The sequence below is a fragment of the Littorina saxatilis genome, linkage group LG7 (assembly GCF_037325665.1).
Source record: "Littorina saxatilis isolate snail1 linkage group LG7, US_GU_Lsax_2.0, whole genome shotgun sequence".
NCBI classification, from domain to species: domain Eukaryota; kingdom Metazoa; phylum Mollusca; class Gastropoda; order Littorinimorpha; family Littorinidae; genus Littorina; species Littorina saxatilis.
In genome coordinates this window covers 11,926,642-11,946,656 of record NC_090251.1, presented here as the reverse complement: position 1 = coordinate 11,946,656, position 20,015 = coordinate 11,926,642, and the positions used below count along the sequence as shown (strand labels likewise).

General features: G+C 39.6%; 1 protein-coding gene and 1 long non-coding RNA gene across 4 annotated transcripts; one reads left to right on the top strand and one right to left on the bottom strand.

The window, feature by feature from the left end:
* Nucleotides 1-2,971: 2,971 nt before the first annotated feature.
* On the bottom strand, nt 2,972-3,537 carry LOC138970695 (uncharacterized). Its single transcript, XR_011457047.1, has 2 exons — nt 3,433-3,537; nt 2,972-3,010 (listed from the first exon to the last, which is right to left on the bottom strand). It is a non-coding gene; the product is annotated as an uncharacterized lncRNA (long non-coding RNA).
* Nucleotides 3,538-4,360: 823 nt separating this feature from the next.
* LOC138970693 (DNA repair protein XRCC4-like) lies at nt 4,361-18,378 on the top strand. 3 transcript variants are annotated; one of them, XM_070343174.1, is made up of 12 exons: nt 4,361-4,393; nt 5,130-5,269; nt 6,356-6,540; nt 8,107-8,271; nt 8,880-8,936; nt 9,338-9,395; nt 10,599-10,619; nt 11,118-11,226; nt 12,212-12,251; nt 13,514-13,635; nt 14,988-15,077; nt 16,326-18,378. In XM_070343174.1, the coding sequence occupies exons 2-12, from the start codon at nt 5,137-5,139 to the stop codon at nt 16,426-16,428; spliced, it is 1,083 nt and encodes a 360-aa protein (XP_070199275.1). In that variant the 5' UTR covers nt 4,361-4,393; nt 5,130-5,136; the 3' UTR covers nt 16,429-18,378. The 3 variants fall into 3 exon arrangements, with proteins under 3 accessions (XP_070199275.1, XP_070199273.1, XP_070199274.1); XM_070343172.1 differs by lacking the exons at nt 14,988-15,077; nt 16,326-18,378 and adding an exon at nt 14,676-14,966; XM_070343173.1 differs by lacking the exons at nt 14,988-15,077; nt 16,326-18,378 and adding an exon at nt 14,676-14,966 and having other exon boundaries at nt 4,369-4,472.
* The last annotated feature ends 1,637 nt before the right edge of the window (nt 18,379-20,015 follow it).

Genomic DNA, 20,015 nt, shown 5'->3' with positions numbered 1-20,015 from the left:
GTCCATATGACTGCTTAGCACTTGTATCGTCTACATTTTCAATGTGTGAACATGTTATTGGTGTGGCCGACGTGTGCGTTATGAATGTCTGAGTTTGACTGAATGCAAATTTGTGGTTGTTGTCCTTTCAAGGATCAGGGTTGATGCTCATGTGGATGAATGATTGTGAATTCATGTCTATATTTATAGTGAGAGTCGTTTGCAACTGTGTGTGCGTGCACATGTTTATGTATATGAGTGTAAATGCACTTGATATGGACACAAAATATCCTGTGTATATTTTTATCACCTCGTTAGTAAAATAGTTATGTCCCCTGTTTTATACATTGTGCTCATCTATTGTGGTGGCATTTAATTGCTGAGTTTTAGCAGCATCATTTAGGCAGAAGTTGCCCTTTTTGTCTCTTTTTATACCATGTTTATCTTTGTAACAACTGAGGAATGATTACTTTTTTGTGTTTCTCGTTCGTCTGTAAACATGATCACCGTTTGTTAATAAATAGTGAAATCCATTTCTGAGGTTAAAATATAACGGGGTTTGCTATTAGATTTTTATTTTACCTCAGTCTGAGAAAATAACCATCACCGTGCTTCCTGGGTTGTGGACTTCCGAGAGCCTCACAAAATTGTATCTCTGAAACTATTGGACGTTTTCGATTGAAACTTCATGTAACCCTCAAACACCATTTCCATCAACCGATTTCTGAAGGGTTATCTTTGCAAACAAACGATGACGTAATTTACACTGGGCAGTCCCAATGATGGAATGAAAGGAAGATTTTACGATGATAATCCCTATTCGAATGGTGAGGGTCGTGTACGATCCATACTTTTTACATTGAATCCTTCTTCTGAAGTATGGGTTGTACACGACCCACATCATCCGGACTGTGTAGTCCAAAGCCCGATCCAGTGAATGTTAAAGCGCACATCATGTTGTAAAAGAGAAAAGAATGGACTAGATATATATGGTGGATTGTAAACAAATGTTTAAAATAAAAATGTTGAAACAAAAGTTTGTGATTATTAGAAAACCAGAGCAAGTCTGTGAGAGAGAAGAGAAAGTAACAATTTTATTTACAAAGAGAATAACTCAAATTCATTGCACATACAGAAGCAGTGTTTATTACAATCTAGTACTATAGTGCATACATGAAACAATACAACAACAAACCCACTTTCATGCAGCAGTCATTCACAAGGAAATGTAACATAACCAACACATGAACAAGCCTCAGTCCTAAATGAGAATTGATTTGTGCTGTGTTTATTACATATGTACATATAACTATGTGATGCTCACCAAGTGACTTCACCTTGATGGTGACTTAAGTGGTGCACCTACTATTACTAAGAAATTCATTCTCACCAACACAAACTTTTTTGTCACTTACAAATTGTACCACCAATACAGTGTACTGCAGACAATGTTGTTTTCTCAAATCTACTATGTGATGCTCACCAAGTGACTTCACCTTGATGTTGACTGAAGTGGTGCACCTACTATTACTAAAAAAATTCATTCTCACCAACACCAACTTTTTGTCACTTGCAAATTTTGTTTTCTCAAGCAAACGTACCATAACATGTTAACTGCCCTTTTACACATATATGCAAGTAATTTACTTCTCTCACTCTCTCCTGCGCTGCATGCATTAGCACCCGGTTTCCTTTCACTCCCCTTTCGTGCATTTGTACAACTCAGAACTGGAAGAAGCAGGCTTTCATTACACTACTTTCCAAGCACACTCACACATGATTTATACAAAAGAAAAAAGCACTGTCACATTCTGTCTCCTGTACACTCCTGCTCCGTCTCTCGTACACCCTTTGTCCTCTTATGTGTTTTGCTCTAGTGTTGTCGGAGATAAAACGTTCTCTATCTTTGTTTTGCTCTAGTGTTGTCGGAGATAAAACGTTCTCTATCTTGCAAACAACACACTCTCTTTTTCAACTCATACCCCTTCAGCAATCTCTTGACAGTTTCGTTTTCATCCAGTATTGCATGCACACACAGCAAATCTGAGCGATCAGGACCAGAAGAGGATGCTCAACGCCATGGCAACGCAACATGCTGCGACCCACGGACTCTTTCTTTCACCTGTCGAAAGAAAACAAAATGCAGTTTATTGGGTAAATCACTAAATGTGCCAATTTGTTAAAAATTGTTTGCTGTGTACAGAACAGTGAGCAGTTGTTCTAGACTTTGAGTTTGACAAAGATTAATAATAACTAAACATAATTCAAACAGGATTAATTTGTCTGCTCAGTACATCTGATATTGCTATTCCTCCCTGGCTTCTCTTTTTTTTCCACTGCAGGTCTGGCGAAAAATGGGTCTTGGAAAAATAATGTCTAAATTACAGCATTTCACACTTATGTCAAAGTTGTTCAATTTCATGAGCTGAGAATTAATGCCTGTTGCTGACCTCAAGCTAGTCTTACCAACAGGACTAAGCTGAGTAGTCACACTTAGAAAATGTTCTCTGACACACCCACCCCCTCACAAAATGTTCTTTAGGTTCGACACATGTAGACATAAGGCCAAAAAAAAAAAATTGTCTGTTTCTGGTAACATGGCTAAAAAAAAATAGGGTCGGTAGGTCGGGATTTTTTTTTTTATTTTTTTTATTTTTTTTATTTTTTACCCCCAAATGTAGACCAATAAAACTAACTTTAAAAATCGCGCAAAGAGACTGGATTCACTATACATAGAGACAAGACACTCAACACATTTACAAATCGTCAGCGGACTTTCGTTTTCACACGTTTTTGTTGTTCATTTTCTCACCCTGTCCTTTACCACCAAAAAAAAAAAAAAAAAATTTGAGTTTGGAAAAAAAAAGTTTAGGGTCGGCGCCGAAATTTAGGGTCGGTCGGGTGACCAGAAACAGACAATTTTTTTTTTGTGGCCTAACACATGCAGACAAAAAGTAATAAAATGCTAATGATTTTTATAAACCACCGTGACTCACCTATTCTTGCACATTTCCAGAATGTTCCCATCACGCTGAAAAAAATATAAAATAACAAATTTTACTTGGTTGCAAAGCATGGCGGTGTTTATTCAAACAAAACAAAACAAAACACAAATTTGAACTAGTTTAAAATATATATACATGTATTAAAATTTAAATTGAAGATGTCGAGTCAAAAGGTTTTCTTTAAAAAAAAGAAGAAGAGGTTATGATATAAGCACAGGGATTGTAGTAACTAGTATGAGACAGTCACATAGGGCTTTATATATAATAGTTAATAGCTATGCTTTATACAAACAAATATATAGCATCTACACATTCACAGATTCAGTTATTCAAGGAGATCTATAGGGTTCATGATGGTTTAACACAGCATTCTAATTTCTATCGTAGAATGACAGTAGAAACCAAAGCTAAAGTGCAGCATTCGTAATTATAGTCTTCAAACCCTTACCCTGATTTATTCCTATCCAATAAGGATGGTGCGATAGATCTGAGGTAAGCACACGTGCAAATCAACAGCAGCACCACTGTCAGTAAACTCTGGAAGTTGAACAGGGCCGACTGGAACAGAGAACATTTAACATCATCACATTTTTTATAAAAATAAGGCAGGTTAATCTTGCAAAGATCTGTACCAAAATAAGTGCATTATAATTAATGTCCAGTCCCCCCAACATTTAAACCAGGCTGAGTAAGTCAACTGGAACCACAAGCTTGCAATCCATTATTACCGGCACGGTTGGCCTAGTGGTAAGGCGTCCGCCCCGTGATCGGGAGGTCGTGGGTTCGAACCCCGGCCGGGTCATACCTAAGACTTTAAAATTGGCAATCTAGTGGCTGCTCCGCCTGGCGTCTGGCATTATGGGGTTAGTGCTAGGACTGGTTGGTCCGGTGTCAGAATAATGTGACTGGGTGAGACATGAAGCCTGTGCTGCGACTTCTGTCTTGTGTGTGGCGCACGTTATATGTCAAAACAGCACCGCCCTGATATGGCCCTTCGTGGTCGGCTGGGCGTTAAGCAAACAAACAAAAAATCCATTATTCCTCAGACTCAAGATAGAGAGACTCAGAGAGAGAGAAAGAGAACACCATGCTGACAGAAAAGTTGAACGAACAAAACAGTTTGTGCGCATACCAAACGCCGTCCATAAGTTACACCTGTACGTTTTAAGTGCTGAACTGTTTAAATTAGAATCAACACGATACAAAAATTGAAGATTTTTACCATTTTTGCTCATTCCAGCATGACAACGTGTTGACGGAAGTGAAACAGACAATTTCTTCAGACGATCAATAGTAACGCAAGTAGTGATTGGTGTTCGTCGCTCAAAGCATCCAATGAAATTTTGCGAAAGAAACTATCTGAAGTGTTTCCGGTTTTGGTTTACCGGGAGGTCTCAAAACAAGCTAAGGTAAAATCGAAAGGACGCGCACAAAACTGAGTTTGTGTGTATGTTTCTGCAACTATTTCTTTGCAGATCACACCGGAAGGTATCATGTGATGTGACTTATGGTTGCTATTCCTGTGAGGATACGGATCTTAAACTGTACTTCTCGTTTGATTCAGATTTTGAAGGCAGAACACGTACAGACGGTCTCAAAAACAAAGCGATTTTGGATGGGGAAGTTAGGATGTCGATATATGTATATCATTTGCATATGAAAGCAGTATTAATGTAAAGGTAAAAGAAAGTGGGAAACAACGGTGACAGACAATCAAGAATGAATCTAGATTTTAGATGTGATTGTGCAATCGCAAGCACATAGATCTATGATCTACATTACATGTACACAAAAAATGTTGCTGTATCAGCTAGTCAGTCAAACTCAAAGTGTCAAAATGACGTTTGTGAAGGGACAGTTGCAACACAAAGGAACCCAATAATTAATCAAACGGAAGTTTGTCATTATGCACACAACCATTTATAGAATATCAAAGGTATTGGCTTTTGTATAATAACATCAACAATTCTAATTTTAGAGCACACCCAAATTAAAGACCTGCCAGATGTATTTACTATAATGTAAGGAACAAATGGAGTATAACATATTTATCTTCAAATCCAGTGATGTATACTTTTCAGTTTTTATGTTTTAGGAAAAAAACAGTGCTTGCATGCTTATAAAGCTGACGTTTTGTTATTTTAGATCCAGGATGAACACTACGTTTGTCAAACTACCCCAGTCTTCTGGCAAAACCAGTTTTCTTCTGACACAGCTGAAAGAAGATGGGAAAGAAGGTTTTGAACTCACACTTACTGATGGCGAGAAGTTCTGGGAGGGGCAGCGTAAGTATGATTTATACTTCTAAAGTTTTAGTTTTAGGCCAAGAACAAAATATGAATGTTCTGATTCCCAAACGATCCTATTTTTTCCTCCGAACTCCAAAACAAAGGTTTTTTTTACCCCAGCTTCAACAAAAATTAATTAAGCATGAAAAAACTTGACTTTTCCGACTTTACGAGGAAAGTTAATTAACCTTTTGAGACATCTATAGGAGGCACAGACTGTCTATTAAAAAGCAACATGCGCATGTGTAAATAAAAAGCACACTTCAAACTTCAAACATACCCCCCCCCCCCCCCCCCAAAAAAAAGGAAAAAAAAGGGTCTGACCCTATTTCTTGGCCTTGTCATCAGATTCAAACTTTTTTTGGTGTAACGTGTGCCTTATTTGCGCTACAAGCTGTTTGAGGAATTATGATTCTCTCTGTCTTACAAACTTTATCATGATATTGTTTCAACAGCAAATCAGAGTGGCCTAGCTTAGGTTTTAATGCATTCATCGGAACACTGGCAATTTGTGGCATCAACTTCAGAAAAAGACTGAATAATGGTTATGTTATCCAACATCAGATTTAAATACGAATTTGCTGTGTAATTAATACTTACAGTTACAACCACAGCAACAACAAAACAAGGCATTCGAAGAAATGAGAAGGTGCCTGCTTTGAGTTATTTATTCATTTATCAAAGGTATATATATAATATAGATTAAAATTTGATCATTTATTTAATATACATGGATTAGTTATCCATCTGAACAAGAGAAGTTTAAAGTGTTCTTTTGCTAAAGGGTTCATTATTATTTGTCTATTGTGTGTCATGTTCATCCACCTTAAAGATTAATAGATCTATCGAGGTCATAGTGAATGTTTCGTTCTCTGTATGGTCAAACTTTCCATAACCTAATCTTGGTTTTTGATTCAGTGACAGAGGAAGACCTTGATGCCCTCAGCTCTAACCTTTCATGGTTTTGATTCAGTGACAGAGGAAGACCTTGATGCCCTCAGCTCTAACCTTTCATGGTTTTGATTCAGTGACAGAGGAAGACCTTGATGCCCTCAGCTCTAACCTTTCATGGTTTTGATTCAGTGACAGAGGAAGACCTTGATGCCCTCAGCTCTAACCTGAAGATGGACTTCAACACATTTGTGTCGCATACGGTAGCGGCCTTCACCAGACACAACATGGCTGATTCCAACTACGCCTATCAGATAAAGCAGCAAGCAGAGGGCGTTATTGACCTGCTGTGGAAACAAGAACTTGGTGATATCAAGGTACTGTGGAGAATAGACGTTTTTTTACACCCCCGGTATAGGGGTGTGTATAGGATTCGGTCGATGTGTTTGTGTGTTTGTGTTCGCAAGTAGATCTCAAGAATGAACGGACCGATCGTCACCAAACTTGGTGAACAGGTTCTATACATTCCTGAGACGGTCCTTACAAAAATTGGGACCAGTCAAACACACAGTTAGGGAGTTATTGGTGGATTAAAATTATACAAGGACTTATAGAGGCACACCCCCGTTGGTCAAAGGGAAATAACCATTCTCACTGCCACCAACTGAGAAGGTTATTTCCCTTTGATGGGGGTGTTTTTCCTATCGGAGGAATTTCTTGTTTTAAATAACTCTGTCGGGTTTCTTTGGGTTGTGAAAGAGTGAATACCCTTGCTTTTCCTCTGACAAATAACTTCACACATGCTCCTGTCCACGTGTTTCCGACACACCCCAGTAAAAAGCAAGGGTATTCACTCTTTCATACCCCATACAAACGTTACACAGTTATTTTCGGAATTCGTCTTGTATGCTAAAGTATGCCTGTAACGATTGTTACTATTTAAAGAAAAATTAAGATGCTATGCATATCTTTTGAGTGACAGATTGTGTATTAAGTTTTCGAATTCTGGGTCCTTTTTCATGTGAGAAATGGTTTTTTGTCTATTTGTGATGTGTACATTTTTGGTTGATGTCAATGTCAGTTGTCACAAGACAGCATGTTGCAATCCATTTGTTTATGCTTTTTTTCTGTTTTTCTCTATGTGTGTTTGTGTATGTGTGTGTGTGTGTGTGTGTGTGTGTGTGTGTCAAATGTCTACAAACGCACAAGCTGTCATCAGAAATAGAGCCATTACTTCTCAGTTCTAGCATTTATTGGCCCAGACAGAGTCAAGTTAGACCCATTTATCACACCAAAAGGAGCTCAGTGAAGAGATTGATTTGAGCAGTCGATCAGCAGAGCTTTTCAGAACTTCTTTCTCTATCTGTATATCTTAAAGGTGGTCGTCTACATTTGTGCTTTTTTTTCAATAATCTTATGGTTAGATTTCGCTAAAAAGTTATGTCAGATGATGAATGAACCATGGGGAAAAAAGTTACAGAAAAAAAAAAATATGTCAAAAAACATTTTATTTTTGGGTAGCGTGACTCACGTTTCCAATATTTTGTTTTCTGTTTGCTGAGAACATGTGCTTTGCCTAAAAATACTGACCAATCAAATTCATGTCACTATGCTTATAGCCACGCCCAAACAAGTGCAGCAACAGTTGGACACTGGAGCGCTCTCCACGCTTTTTTTTAAACTCACGAAATGCACGGGATTTGAGAGGAGTTTTGCGCTTGGCATTTTCCAAATAAGGATATCCTACTATGAGTACTACGCTGGAATACTACAATGAATTTTCAAACGGCTACACTGGCTTCGTCTTTCCTGGTCGAAAGGGGGTGTATTGTTGATAATTGTAGATAATAGACTCTGCATTTTAATGGTCAAATGGCGATTTCGGTATAAAAATGTAGACAAGGACCTTTAAATTTGACAAAGTCTAACTGGTTCTGTTTCAGATTTTGATGGGATCAGTCACACTTCACAAAGAAAAAGGGGCAGCAAAAGCACTCACTCGTTTGTTCACAAACTGTATCGACATGGCGTCAGAGCTGCAACAGAAAATTTGTACATTGGAGGCTGACAACCAGCGACTGGCTCAGGAGAGGCAGAATGCACTGAAGGTGGGTGTGTGTGTTTGGATGTGTGCTTTGGCGACAAAATGAAGAGGGCTGCAAGTTAATACAGTGGAAACTGAAATCCTGAAGCACTGGTTCCCGTTGTGTTTTCTCTTGTGTTTTGATTTGGATACTTTTTGGCTCACGTAAGTGTAGCCTATGCGATCGTAACTTTGTCTGTCTGTGCGTGTGTGCGTGTGTATGTCTGTGGTAGAAACTTTAACATTTGAAGACGTCACATTATGGCGTAAGAGGGTTAGACATCACGCGAAGGAATTACTGAAAGTCTCGGTCATTGTTATTTTGAGCGGGCTGAGACTAGTTGGCAGTCGTGTCCCTGTAAGTTACAGGCTACATGCAGACAGACAGATCTAGATCTAGTGTCTCGCTTTCTTGCACAGTGTCACCTATGCTTACTGTGTGTGTGTGTGTGTGTGTGTGTATGTGTGACGGAGTGATTGAGTTTGTGTTACTGTTTGTCGATTTCTTACGTGAGCCTTGAAGGCTTCGCCTCTTGTCTCTTTTGTTTTGTTAATTTCACATGCATTCAGATATCTTTATTGCTATTCAGTTTTGTTAATCAGATTTTTTCACATCTTTGTTTTATTTTTCAGAGGTTAGACAAGTGCGTCAGTGCAAAAGAAGAACTGGAACAAGACCTCTATGCAAAGGTTAGTAACAGATCTTAGTGTTGGTGTATATACTGACAATTGATATGTGATAAGTTCTGTTGGTATGAATCAATTTACTTCCTGTCCTCCTACCATTCCTGTTCTGATTTTGGGCTTTTTTGTTTGTTTTATGTCTTTGAAATTCTTCTTCTTCTTGTCGTTCGCTGCGTCTGTCTTTGAAATTCAAAATTAGCCATAACTGGATTAATTGTTACCTATTTCATGTTTTCACCTTCATTAGTTTCAAATACATACATGTAGTACAAATTAGCTGACCTGACATAATTCTTAATAAGATTTGAAACAATGTTTTCTTAGCATATGCAGGTGAATATGTGTAGAAGTTGAACTACCTCCCCTAATTACTACTACAGTGAGCAACTGCTTGGTTTCACTTTCAGTTTGCAGCCGTCCTGAACAGCAAAAAGGAAAAGATCAGAAGTTTGCAGGAAGGGAGAGGTAACCTCACTTGGTTTTTTTACATTTAGTCAAGTTTTGACTAAATGTTTTAACGTAGAGGGGGGAATCGAGACGAGGGTCGTGGTGTATATGCATGTGTCTGTCTGTGTGTGTGTGTAGAGCGATTCAGACTAAACTACTGGACCGATCTTTATGAAATTTGACATGAGAGTTCCTGGGTATGATATCCCCAGACGTTTTTTTCATTTTTTTGATAAATGTCTGGTGACGTCATATCCGGCTTTTCGTGAAAGTTGAGGCGGCACTGTCACGCTCTCATTTTTCAACCAAATTGGTTGAAATTTTGGTCAAGTAATCTTCGATGAAGCCCGGACTTCGGTATTGCATTTCAGCTTGGTGAATTAAAAATTAATTAATGACTTTGGTCATTAAAAATCTGAAAATTGTAAAAAAAACCACATTTTTATAAAACGATCCAAATTTACGTTCATCTTATTCTCCATCATTTTCTGATTCCAAAAACATATATTTGGATTAAAAACAAGCTCTGAAAATTAAAAATATAAAAATTATTATCAAAATTAAATTTTCCCAATCAATTTAAAAACACTTTCATCTTATTCCTTGTCGGTTCCTGATTCCAAAAACATATAGATATGATATGTTTGGATTAAAAACACGCTCAGAAAGTTAAAACGAAGAGAGGTACAGAAAAGCGTGCTATCCTTCTCAGCGCAACTACTACCCCGCTCTTCTTGTCAATTTCACTGCCTTTGCCATGAGCGGTGGACTGACGCTGCTACGAGTATACGGTCTTGCTGAAAAATTGCATTGCGTTCAGTTTCATTCTGTGAGTTCGACAGCTACTTGACTAAATGTTGTATTTTCGCCTTACGCGACATGTTTTATTGTGTGTGTTTGTTTGTTTCCCTTTAATTGATAAGTGTTTCATGGTTGTAAGCCCAGGCCGAAGTATAATTTTGAGAAAATGATTTCCAAGGTTTGAATTTTTTCTGGACTGGTGAAGCTAGTAAACATAAATGTGCTAAGTCATCTAATGAGTAACAGAACTGGGTTTAGTTGCTTCCATTTTGGGATAGTCTAAACACAGTGCTATCTGTATAATACAATTATCATGCCAAACTTTATACATGTCAGGAGTTGTTGGCTGTCATTGTGTATATATTGTATTTGATATGACATACCATTTTGCATTGTGTGTTTTTTTTATTTTTGTTTCAGGTGATGGAGAATCTATAGAAGGTATGTAAGTGTAACTGTTAGACAGCCTGTTTTTAAAATGTATGGTTTTATCAAGCAGTCTTGTTTTGTATTTTTTTGAAGCAGCTACAAAGTTTCTGAACTTTGTGTTCTTGTCAGTTTGATAGCTCAAAGTTATGATGGAAATTATTTTTCACAAAAGCACATAAATGTATTCTACTTTCTACAATGCTGGACTCGACTCATTTGGGTGTCCCAAAATTGTACAGATTTTTGTTTTTAGAATTTTGTTCTTGCTGTGGAAAATGTTAGTCACACAAATGAATCAAAATGTAATCAGTGCAATGACATTCAAAAATCTAGCTTTAAATTTTTTTAGAAACTGATTATTTTACCTTGTTTTTAACCTGTACTCGATCCCACCATCAAAAGGGTTAAAAAGTTCTAGGGTTGGGAGAAAAAAGAAAGGTCAGTTTGGGAACCAGAAACACTGACTTTTTAGTTGTTGTGCCTTATGCCATCTCAAATATTACACTACAGATGCAGCAGTGCCCTCCACATCCTCAGAGGCGGTCAACGGCAGAAAGGGAATGGGGAGGACAACGGTCAGTAAGGTTTCACTAGCAGACAACGAAGGGGAAAAAACAAGGTGTGTTCTATGATTCTTTCAGTGTTGTCCTTCTGTTGTGCTGATTGTTGTGCATTCAAGTTTGCATCTATACTGAAAGGCATAAATTCTGCAAATAGTGCATTGAACGATTTTGCTCTCAAACGAAAATCAGATTGAACCTGTAATTTGTAGTTGACATCTTGAGTGTTGGAGCAAATGTTTCACGCTGTCAGCGTGCGCTTTGCAGTATTGCTGATCCAGCCACAGCTCACTGTGCTAACAAAGACAATGGGCTGAACGGGAGACAATAACGTAAAAAGGATAGTGTCTGGCCCTATAAAATGCAACTGGCTGTTTGGCTGTATCCAGATATCGCAATCATGCCACGACTTGATGAAGGAGAGAGACAGCAAGCGATTGGGATGCTTAAAGCTGGCCAAAGCATTGAACGTGATGAACACTGAACGTTTTCCGAAATCATTGCGCTTGGACTCAGTCACTTTTTTTGAAAAATTGTCATTTCATGATGTTCTATTCAAAATCAATTAAGCGAAGGTTTATAAACACTAAAATGGCCAATAAATAAAATATTCAAACATTGAAAACATTCACCACTGAGTTGATTTTTTGTGATTTTTTAAAGTTCCGTTTGCGGAATTTATGCCTCTCGGTATATATCATATGCTGTATGTTTTTCTACTCCGTTTTTGTTTTGGTTTTGTTTCAGCCTGTTTAAAATGTTATCAAGGTGGGAAGGGGGTTTGTTATTGTACCTGAGTCTGGGCATATGTGTGTGTGTGTGTGTGCGTTTGTGTGTACGTGCAAGTGTGGTTTATGTCATGAAAAATTGCTTCCATGAAGTTAATTGTTTCGGTGTTTTTAAACGGTTTTGTTGTTACAGGGCTTTTAACATTTTTTTTAGTCTTTTTGATTTTGTTTTAGTGACTCTGTTAAACTTAAGTCTTTTGTTTATCTTCAAATCTATTGTATTAATCTATTTATTTATCTTTCTTTAACTTGACAGCAGTGGGGATGAAGACAAGGACAGAGATACAGATGATGAGGTAAAGAAAATTCATTCAGAATTTTTAGAAAAGGTACATTTGTAACAGAAAAAAGTTATACATGCCAGTGAAAGAGCACTCTTTGTTCCTAGATTGCTAGTGGCCTGTCATGACACGTACAGTAGAACCCCCATGTTAAGACCCCCTGATGTAAGCCTCCTCCCTTTTAGACCTTGTTTTTCTCATATTTTCTGTTCACAACCTCTGAGCATAATTACCATATTTGACCGACTACAAGCCGCGACTTTTTTTAAAAAAAAATCGCATTGCGGCTTAAAAAAAGATGCGGCTAAAACGTTACCTAAACTTGAATAGCATTCACCTAATGGAAGTCACCGCGGATTTTCATTTCGCTCGATTAGCGATTACCGGTACTTTATTAGCTCTCTACTCAAGACTCGGCGCTTTTCTCTTTCTTTCGCGAATCTTCGTTTGTCAACAAGTCGTCGTGACAAGATAGCGCACAGAGAAACACCGGATGTATCAGGATCTCCCGCGCGCGAGATTTCGTTTTTTTGTGTCTCGCGATAGTTGGAGGAGCGAGAGCCGCCATGTTGTGTTTTCGTCTGCTCGAAATGTGCGCAAAAGTCGTAAATCATCCCAAAAAAGCTTATTCCGGGCGAGACTACATGTGTGTTGGTTACAAATTGTGTGTGTGATATTTTTCTTCAAATTTTTTCACTTTTCTTCTTTGTTTCACTTGTTTATTCTCGGAGCCGATTTCGCCAAATACCGTACTTTCGTTTGCCTGGTTGTTTTGATTGATTGACACGATCTGATTATATTTTTTTTGACGGCGGCTAATATAGTGACGCGGCCTATACGTGGCTCGTCTCAATTTTTTTTTTAAAAGTCGGGGGTGCGGCTTATAAAACGGTGCGTCTTGTAATCCGTCAAATACGGTACTCCCATTTTTTAAGACCTAATTTGTTAAGATTTTTGGAGGTCATAAAAGAGAGGTTCAACTGTATGTTTTGGTCACGATAATAAACAAAGGGACCACAGGAGGTGTCCTTTATGTGGAGTTGTCCTCTCATCAGCTGGGCCTCACATTGTTTTTCAAGCATATCAAATCTGACACGCAGTACTGAATGCCAGCATGCATGCAACAGATTTTCCATGTTTTCTTCAGACGCATCCAAGGAAACTGTTCTCTATTGAATTGTGTCCTCTCATCGGTTGGACCTCACATTTTATATCGAACTGTAACAAATCTTCCAGAATGCTATCACGCATGTAACGCCTTTTCCATGTTTGTCCAGACACCTCCAAAGAAGCGACGTGCACCAATGAGCAAGGCATCAAAAGTAGACGCAGATTCCTCGCTGAACCTTGGCGATGACAATGAAGATGACGACGACAAGGGCAAGAGCGTCGTGAAAAGGTAGGAGAATAGACGAATTCTTAAAACAACTGTAAGGTTTTTTATGGGTTGTGAGACGGGCGCAGTGGTCTTGTGGATAAGACGTTGGCGTCCCATGCGGAAGGTTGCGGGGTAAAAACGGTCATACACGTAAAAGCAGCTCAGCCCATGAATGAAGAGGAAGTATGGGTTGTGAAAGAGTGAATACCCTTGCTCTTAGGGGGACAAACATGGCACGCGCCAATCTCCAGCGAGGGGTGTGTCTGTGGTCAAGGAGCAAGTGTGCATTTATTTGTCCCGGAAAAAGCAAGGGCATTCACTTGTTCACAACCCATACAAACCCAACAGAGTTATTTCCCAACAACGTCAGTTACATCCTGTGCTTCTATGCTTGCTCTCTCATGCTTATTACTGTTTTGTTGTTTAGTGTCAAACTAGCTGAACTCGTCTGTGTGTGTGTGTGCGTTGATGTTTTCCAGCCATTTCTAAAGGAAGTTTGGTGTGTGTGTGTGTGTGTAACATATGCTGTATTCCTGTGTTTTGCAGGATAACTGTCCGTCGGGATAACTGTCCGTCAGGATAACTGTCCGTCAGGATAACTGTCCGTCAGGATAACTGTCCGTCAGGATAACTGTCCGTCAGGATAACTGTCCGTCAGGATAACTGTCCGTCAGGATAACTGTCCGTCAGGATAACTGTCCGTCAGGATAACTGTCCGTCGGCCTCCCTGTCTGCTTCACTCTGCGTATGTAAATTGTATATGATACCGATACATGAACAGCCTAACAGTGCCATTTCGAGGGATTTTTGCCTGCTGATATGACAAAGTCACATGGACAAACTTTGTTCTCGAAATTCTTTGTTGGTTTCTATGAGATGTGCAGGAGAAGCGACCAAATGTTTATGTGACGCCATTATTCGCATTATGACGTCTTCTTGAACTTTGTTTCGCTTTTGATGTCAGAGATTTGACTTCAGAAGAGGAGGTTGAGAAGAGATGTCTTGGTTTGTTTAATCAGTGTCATTTGTCTCTAAGTCCATTGTCCACCTATGTATTTCAGGCCTGCCAGACAGCGTGGGGGCAACAAGCGACACACACCCACCAAGCCAGTTCTACCCAAAGTGTCATTTGTCTCTAAGTCCATTGTCCACCTATGTGTTTCAGGCCTGCCAGACAGCGTGGGGGCAACAAGCGACACACACCCACCAAGCCAGTTCTACCCAAAGTGTCATTTGTCTCTAAGTCCATTGTCCACCTATGTATTTCAGGCCTGCCAGACAGCGTGGGGGCAACAAGTGACACACACCCACCAAGCCAGTTCTACCCAAAGTGTCATTTGTCTCTAAGTCCATTGTCCACCTATGTGTTTCAGGCCTGCCAGACAGCGTGGGGGCAACAAGCGACACACACCCGCCAAGCCAGTTCTACCCAAAGTATCCTCTTCCAGGTCATCAGAAGGAGGGTCAGTAATTGATTTGACAGTCATACATCGTTCGTGTCTGAATACTGAGGAACCCCCTTCTTACGCCCTTAAAGAATCGAAGAAAATCGGATCTTAAAAGGGAGGAAGTCTATGAACAAAACGTCTGAGAAAAGATGGTCTTAAAAAGGAGGAAGTCTTAAACTGGGGGTCTTAAAAAAGGGGTTCCACTGTATTTGTCTAGGCCAGTTAAGTGGGCAGAGCTTTAGGCAGTCGCTCTACTTCTATCGGCCATCTTGCCTCTGGCTTCTTAGTTTGAAACTCATATGCAAAGTTTTGTTGACAGGTTGCCTGGTAACTGTTCAGAGTCAGTATTTCTATGCAAATAGATGGGTTTTTTTTAAATAACTCTTTCGTGATTTTATAAGAGGAAGGGAGTTGCGCCCCGCTAACAAAACCTTGGACAAACGGAAACACATGGTCCACCAGTAAAAACATAGATTGCAGCAAATAACTGACTGCGATATGTATGTTAGGCAGTGTCCGCTCGATATGAGTTTAAAAAATATACTCTTCTTCTTCTTCTTCTGCGTTCGACGGTTGTAAAAAAAAAATATACTCAAAATATACTTATCGCAGTTAACGATTTGGATGGCTTGCCCTGAGTGTGTGAGCAACAAAGAGTTTTGCTCGAGGTCAAGGTCATGGCAGCATGGGAAACTGATATGCATACAAAGCAATTGCTGCATCAATCGTGGCTCCGATGTGCAGATTTTCGAAAGAAAAATGCATCATATATCGATTAGACTCAGCATAACATACACATCAGAGTCAGTTATTTGCTGTAATCCTGGCTTTGACTGTTCGACAATGTGTTTTCTGTACAGTGTGAGAGGTTTGTTGAACTGGCCCACAATGCTTGCAAACCATGAGTTATTTCCAATAATCGTCTAGTAAGGAATTTCTTTGTAAAGAATGACCAAAAGTGAAGTATTCTCCTAAAATTATAAAATACACATTGTGTTTGTGTGTGTGTGTGTGTGTGGGGGGGGGGATGGGGGGGGGGTCTGTGACAGATGATTTAGTAAGAATAGCAAAAAATCGCCTGCATCTTATTCTTATTCTTATTCAAATACTGAGGAAATCCCTGTACAGGTCAACTATCCTCTTACATGTTAAGACTAAAATGATTGACGGTGAGGAAGGATGCTGTACTTCTAAAACTCTATGCAGTTTTAGTTGTTTTGTTGGTGTTGTTTTTCTCATTGTTTTGTTTTCTTGTTGTTACAGGAGGAAAACCCCTCAGAGAGGCAGCCTACGGAAAAGTGGTTCAGGGAATTCTGACCGGTCTGTGGAAAATGTGGATACGGATGACCTAATGAATGATTTTTAGAATGTGGCATTCAGTAATTGTGTCAATTGCGATGTAGATTTTTTTTACTCACATTTAGTAGCTTTCATTCTTGTTTGTTTGAAGCGAACTTATGTCTTTTTGTGTGTGATAATATTACTCCATCCATGTGCATATGCATTTATGCACAAAGGCACAACACACACACACACACACACACACACACACACACACACACACACACACACACACACACACACACACACACACACACCTACCTACCTACCTACCTACCTACCTCTCTCTCTCTCTCTCTCTCTCTTCTCTCTCTCTCTCTCTCTCTCTCTCTCTCTTTTTCCGTCCTGCAGAAATTCTCTCTCACAAACGCACAGACACACATCTGTTTCACACTCTCTCACACACACTCACACACATACAGACATACGTCACATGCATACTTGGGAATTGGGAATGATAAATAAAACTGAACATTGAAACTTCATTTTTACACAGAGCCCTACAATATGTTGCTTTATCAATCAGGTTGGCTTCATTAAGGCAGCAGCTTGTGATCAAGTAAATGTATGTCTCTATAAAGACAGCTTTTTTTCATTCATTGATTACCTTTAAGTCTTGTGTTGTTTGACATTGTTTAACCAGCCTGTACACTTTAGAATCATGGAAAGAAACTAGTGTTACTTCATTTTTTTGTGCAAGCCAATTCTCCTTCTGTACAATTATATTACTGTAGAACCCACAGGAGCTTGTATCAAATCGCCGGTCGATCATTATTTACAGTCCACTACTACGACATACTACTACTATATACTATAGTAGTAGTATGTCGTAGTAGTGGACTGTAAATGATGATCGACCGGCGATTTGATACAAGCTCCTGTGGTAGAACCTGTCTATACCGACCAAAGAAGGGACCGACCAAAAGTGGGTGTTATAGACAGGAGGTTGTAACGGAAAGGTGAATTATATTGTAAAAAGTTAAACTTGTGAGGGAGTCTTTAGGGTTGTCCTTTAAGACAGGTGGTCATGTTTGAGAGGTGGTCGCCAGGGCAAGTTGGACTGTATGACATGTACCTGAATTGTCATTGGTTAAACTGTCATTTAATCAATCGGGTTAGCTTTAAGGCAGCAGCTTTTAGTCAAGAGCATTCATGTCTTCATAACAGATTCTTCAATGATTGATTGCTAAAATTGTTGTGTTGTTTTGACCTTGTCTAGTTAGCCTTTACATTTTAGAGTGATAAAAAGAAGCATTTTACTCATATTCTATGCAGCCCAATTCTTCTCCCGAACAATACTAATCACATGTAACTAAAGACGGGCGCTGTGGCGGGGTGGTAAGACGTCGGCCTCTTAATCGGAAGGTCGAGGGTTCGAATCCCGGTCGCGGCCGCCTGGTGGGTTAAGTGTGGAGATTTTTCCGATCTCCCAGGTCAACTTATGTGCAGACCTGCCAGTGGCTTATCCCCCTTCGTGTGTACACGCAAGCACAAGACCAAGTACGCACGGAAAAGATCCTGTAATCCATGTCAGAGTTCGGTGGGTTATAGAAACACGAAAATATCCAGCATGCTTCCTCCGAAAGCGGCGTATGGCTGCCTTAATGGCGGGGTAAAAACGGTCATACACGTAAAATTCCACTCGTGCAAAAAACACGAGTGTACATGGGAGTTTCAGCCCACGAACGCAGAAGAAGAAGACATGTAACTAAATTTTCATTGTGTATTTTTCTGATGCAGAAAGAAAAGAATGTTTTTGAACACATTCTTCATCTGTACAGTCATATTAATTACCTGTAGCTAAATTGTCAATGAGTCTTTTTTTCTGATGTGTATACAGAAAAGAGTGATTTGTGAGCACTTATTCCTAGTATGTACAGCTGTGATGATTTGTAAGTTTGTAATGTACACAATGCATGCTTGTATTTTTAAGATGCCATGTGATTATTGTTGATCAATGATGTAATAATATCAGTAGAGAAATATACGAATAAATGTGAGTGTGAATATAAGAAAGTACTATGTGAGTGTATTCTTAAAAAGCGAACGAGAGAGAGAGAGAGAGAGTGTGTGTGTGTGTGTGAGACAGGGAGTGTGTGAGAGACTGACTGACTGACTATTAGGGTTTAACATCCTCTTAAGACCAGTTGGCCTATATTGGGACAGGTATTGGTAATACGCTGAAGATATGGTGTGATACTTTGATTCGAAGAAGCCTGTTGTGGCTGTCTTCTTCGACACACCAGCATTGAGTTTGTCTCGTCAAAGTATCGAAATACGATCATGATAATCAGAGACGAGAGATGATGCATGCGTATCTTCGTGTTTTCCAAGCCCTGAGACTTTCGCTGTGAACGTGGGATCTTTTTCGTGCGCATGTGTGCACACGGGGATGTCTGCACAAAGTTGACTCCGAGAAATAAATCTCTCGCCGAACGTGGGGATCGAACCCACGCTGATAGCGACCAACTGGCTACAAAGCCAGCGCGCTACCAACTGAGCTACGTCCCCGCCCCTGTGTGAGCGAGTGTGTGTGTGTGTGTGTGTGTGTGTGTGTATGTGTGTGTGTGTGTGTGTGTGTGTGTGCGTGTGTGTGTGTGTGCATACACATGGAATCATAATATTCCAACGTGTATATCAAAACAAGCGTATACATGACTCCCACAATTTTGAAATTATACTATACATTCATTCTACTTACATTATTTTGTCCAACTATTCTCAAATATTTTTTAAGCAACACAAGATATGTCTTATTTTTTCCCTCAACTATTCTTGCATATTCCTCCATCTCTGCAGACCCGGAGGCCGAATAAAAACTTCAATTTCTAGTTCAGCCTTTTCAACTTTGGAAAAGACTCAACAAGTTTCTACTTCACACAATCAAGTTATCATCACTAGCTGCATATCTCTCTAAGTGAAGCAGGTATTGACTTGTTTGATAACACCCAGTCACGCAGTTTGATAACGAGAGATATCAACCGGGTGTTAAAACCAACTGCAAGCTGATGAAAACACTGGGGAAATAATACAGGACACAGAGACAGAGATATCAAACACGTAATAGAACTACTTGTAGTACTCTTCGTTATTTGCAAAGGTGAAACTAGGTGCAAAGGGAAGACGGTTCGCGCTTGAAATGTGGTACAAGCATGGCAACTTTTCTCAACTTTATTTTGATGGGGGTGGTCGTTTTGAGCGAAATGCTATTGTACCAGTGTCAAAAGCCCGAATGTGAGAATATTTTGAATCTTATTCTTATATACTTTGACTGAAAATGCTTCACACACACACACGCACACACATACGCGCACGCACGCACTCACGCAGCCACACATGCACGCACAAACACACACACTGATGCACACGCACAAACACAGACCAACACACACCGCACTGACACGCACACACACACCTACTCACACACACACACACATATATATATATATACACACATACACACACACACACAAGCGCGCTCACGCAGGCACAAACACACACAAACACACACGGCACGCCCAAAAACATACACGCACACACACACGCGCGCGCACACACACAGGGATACACACACATACGCGGGGGCATTTACACAACAGTCCAGTTATAACT

What these genes read in the sequence shown, in the direction of transcription:
- LOC138970693 (XM_070343172.1), top strand. Translation starts at nt 5,137, where the DNA reads ATGAACACTACGTTTGTCAAACTACCCCAGTCTTCTGGCAAAACCAGT. An exon ending in AAGTTTGCAGGAAGGGAGAG is followed by an intron (nt 9,396 to 10,598) that starts GTAACCTCACTT and finishes TTTTTGTTTCAG; the next exon opens with GTGATGGAGAATCTATAGAA. An exon ending in ACAGAGATACAGATGATGAG is followed by an intron (nt 12,252 to 13,513) that starts GTAAAGAAAATT and finishes ATGTTTGTCCAG; the next exon opens with ACACCTCCAAAGAAGCGACG.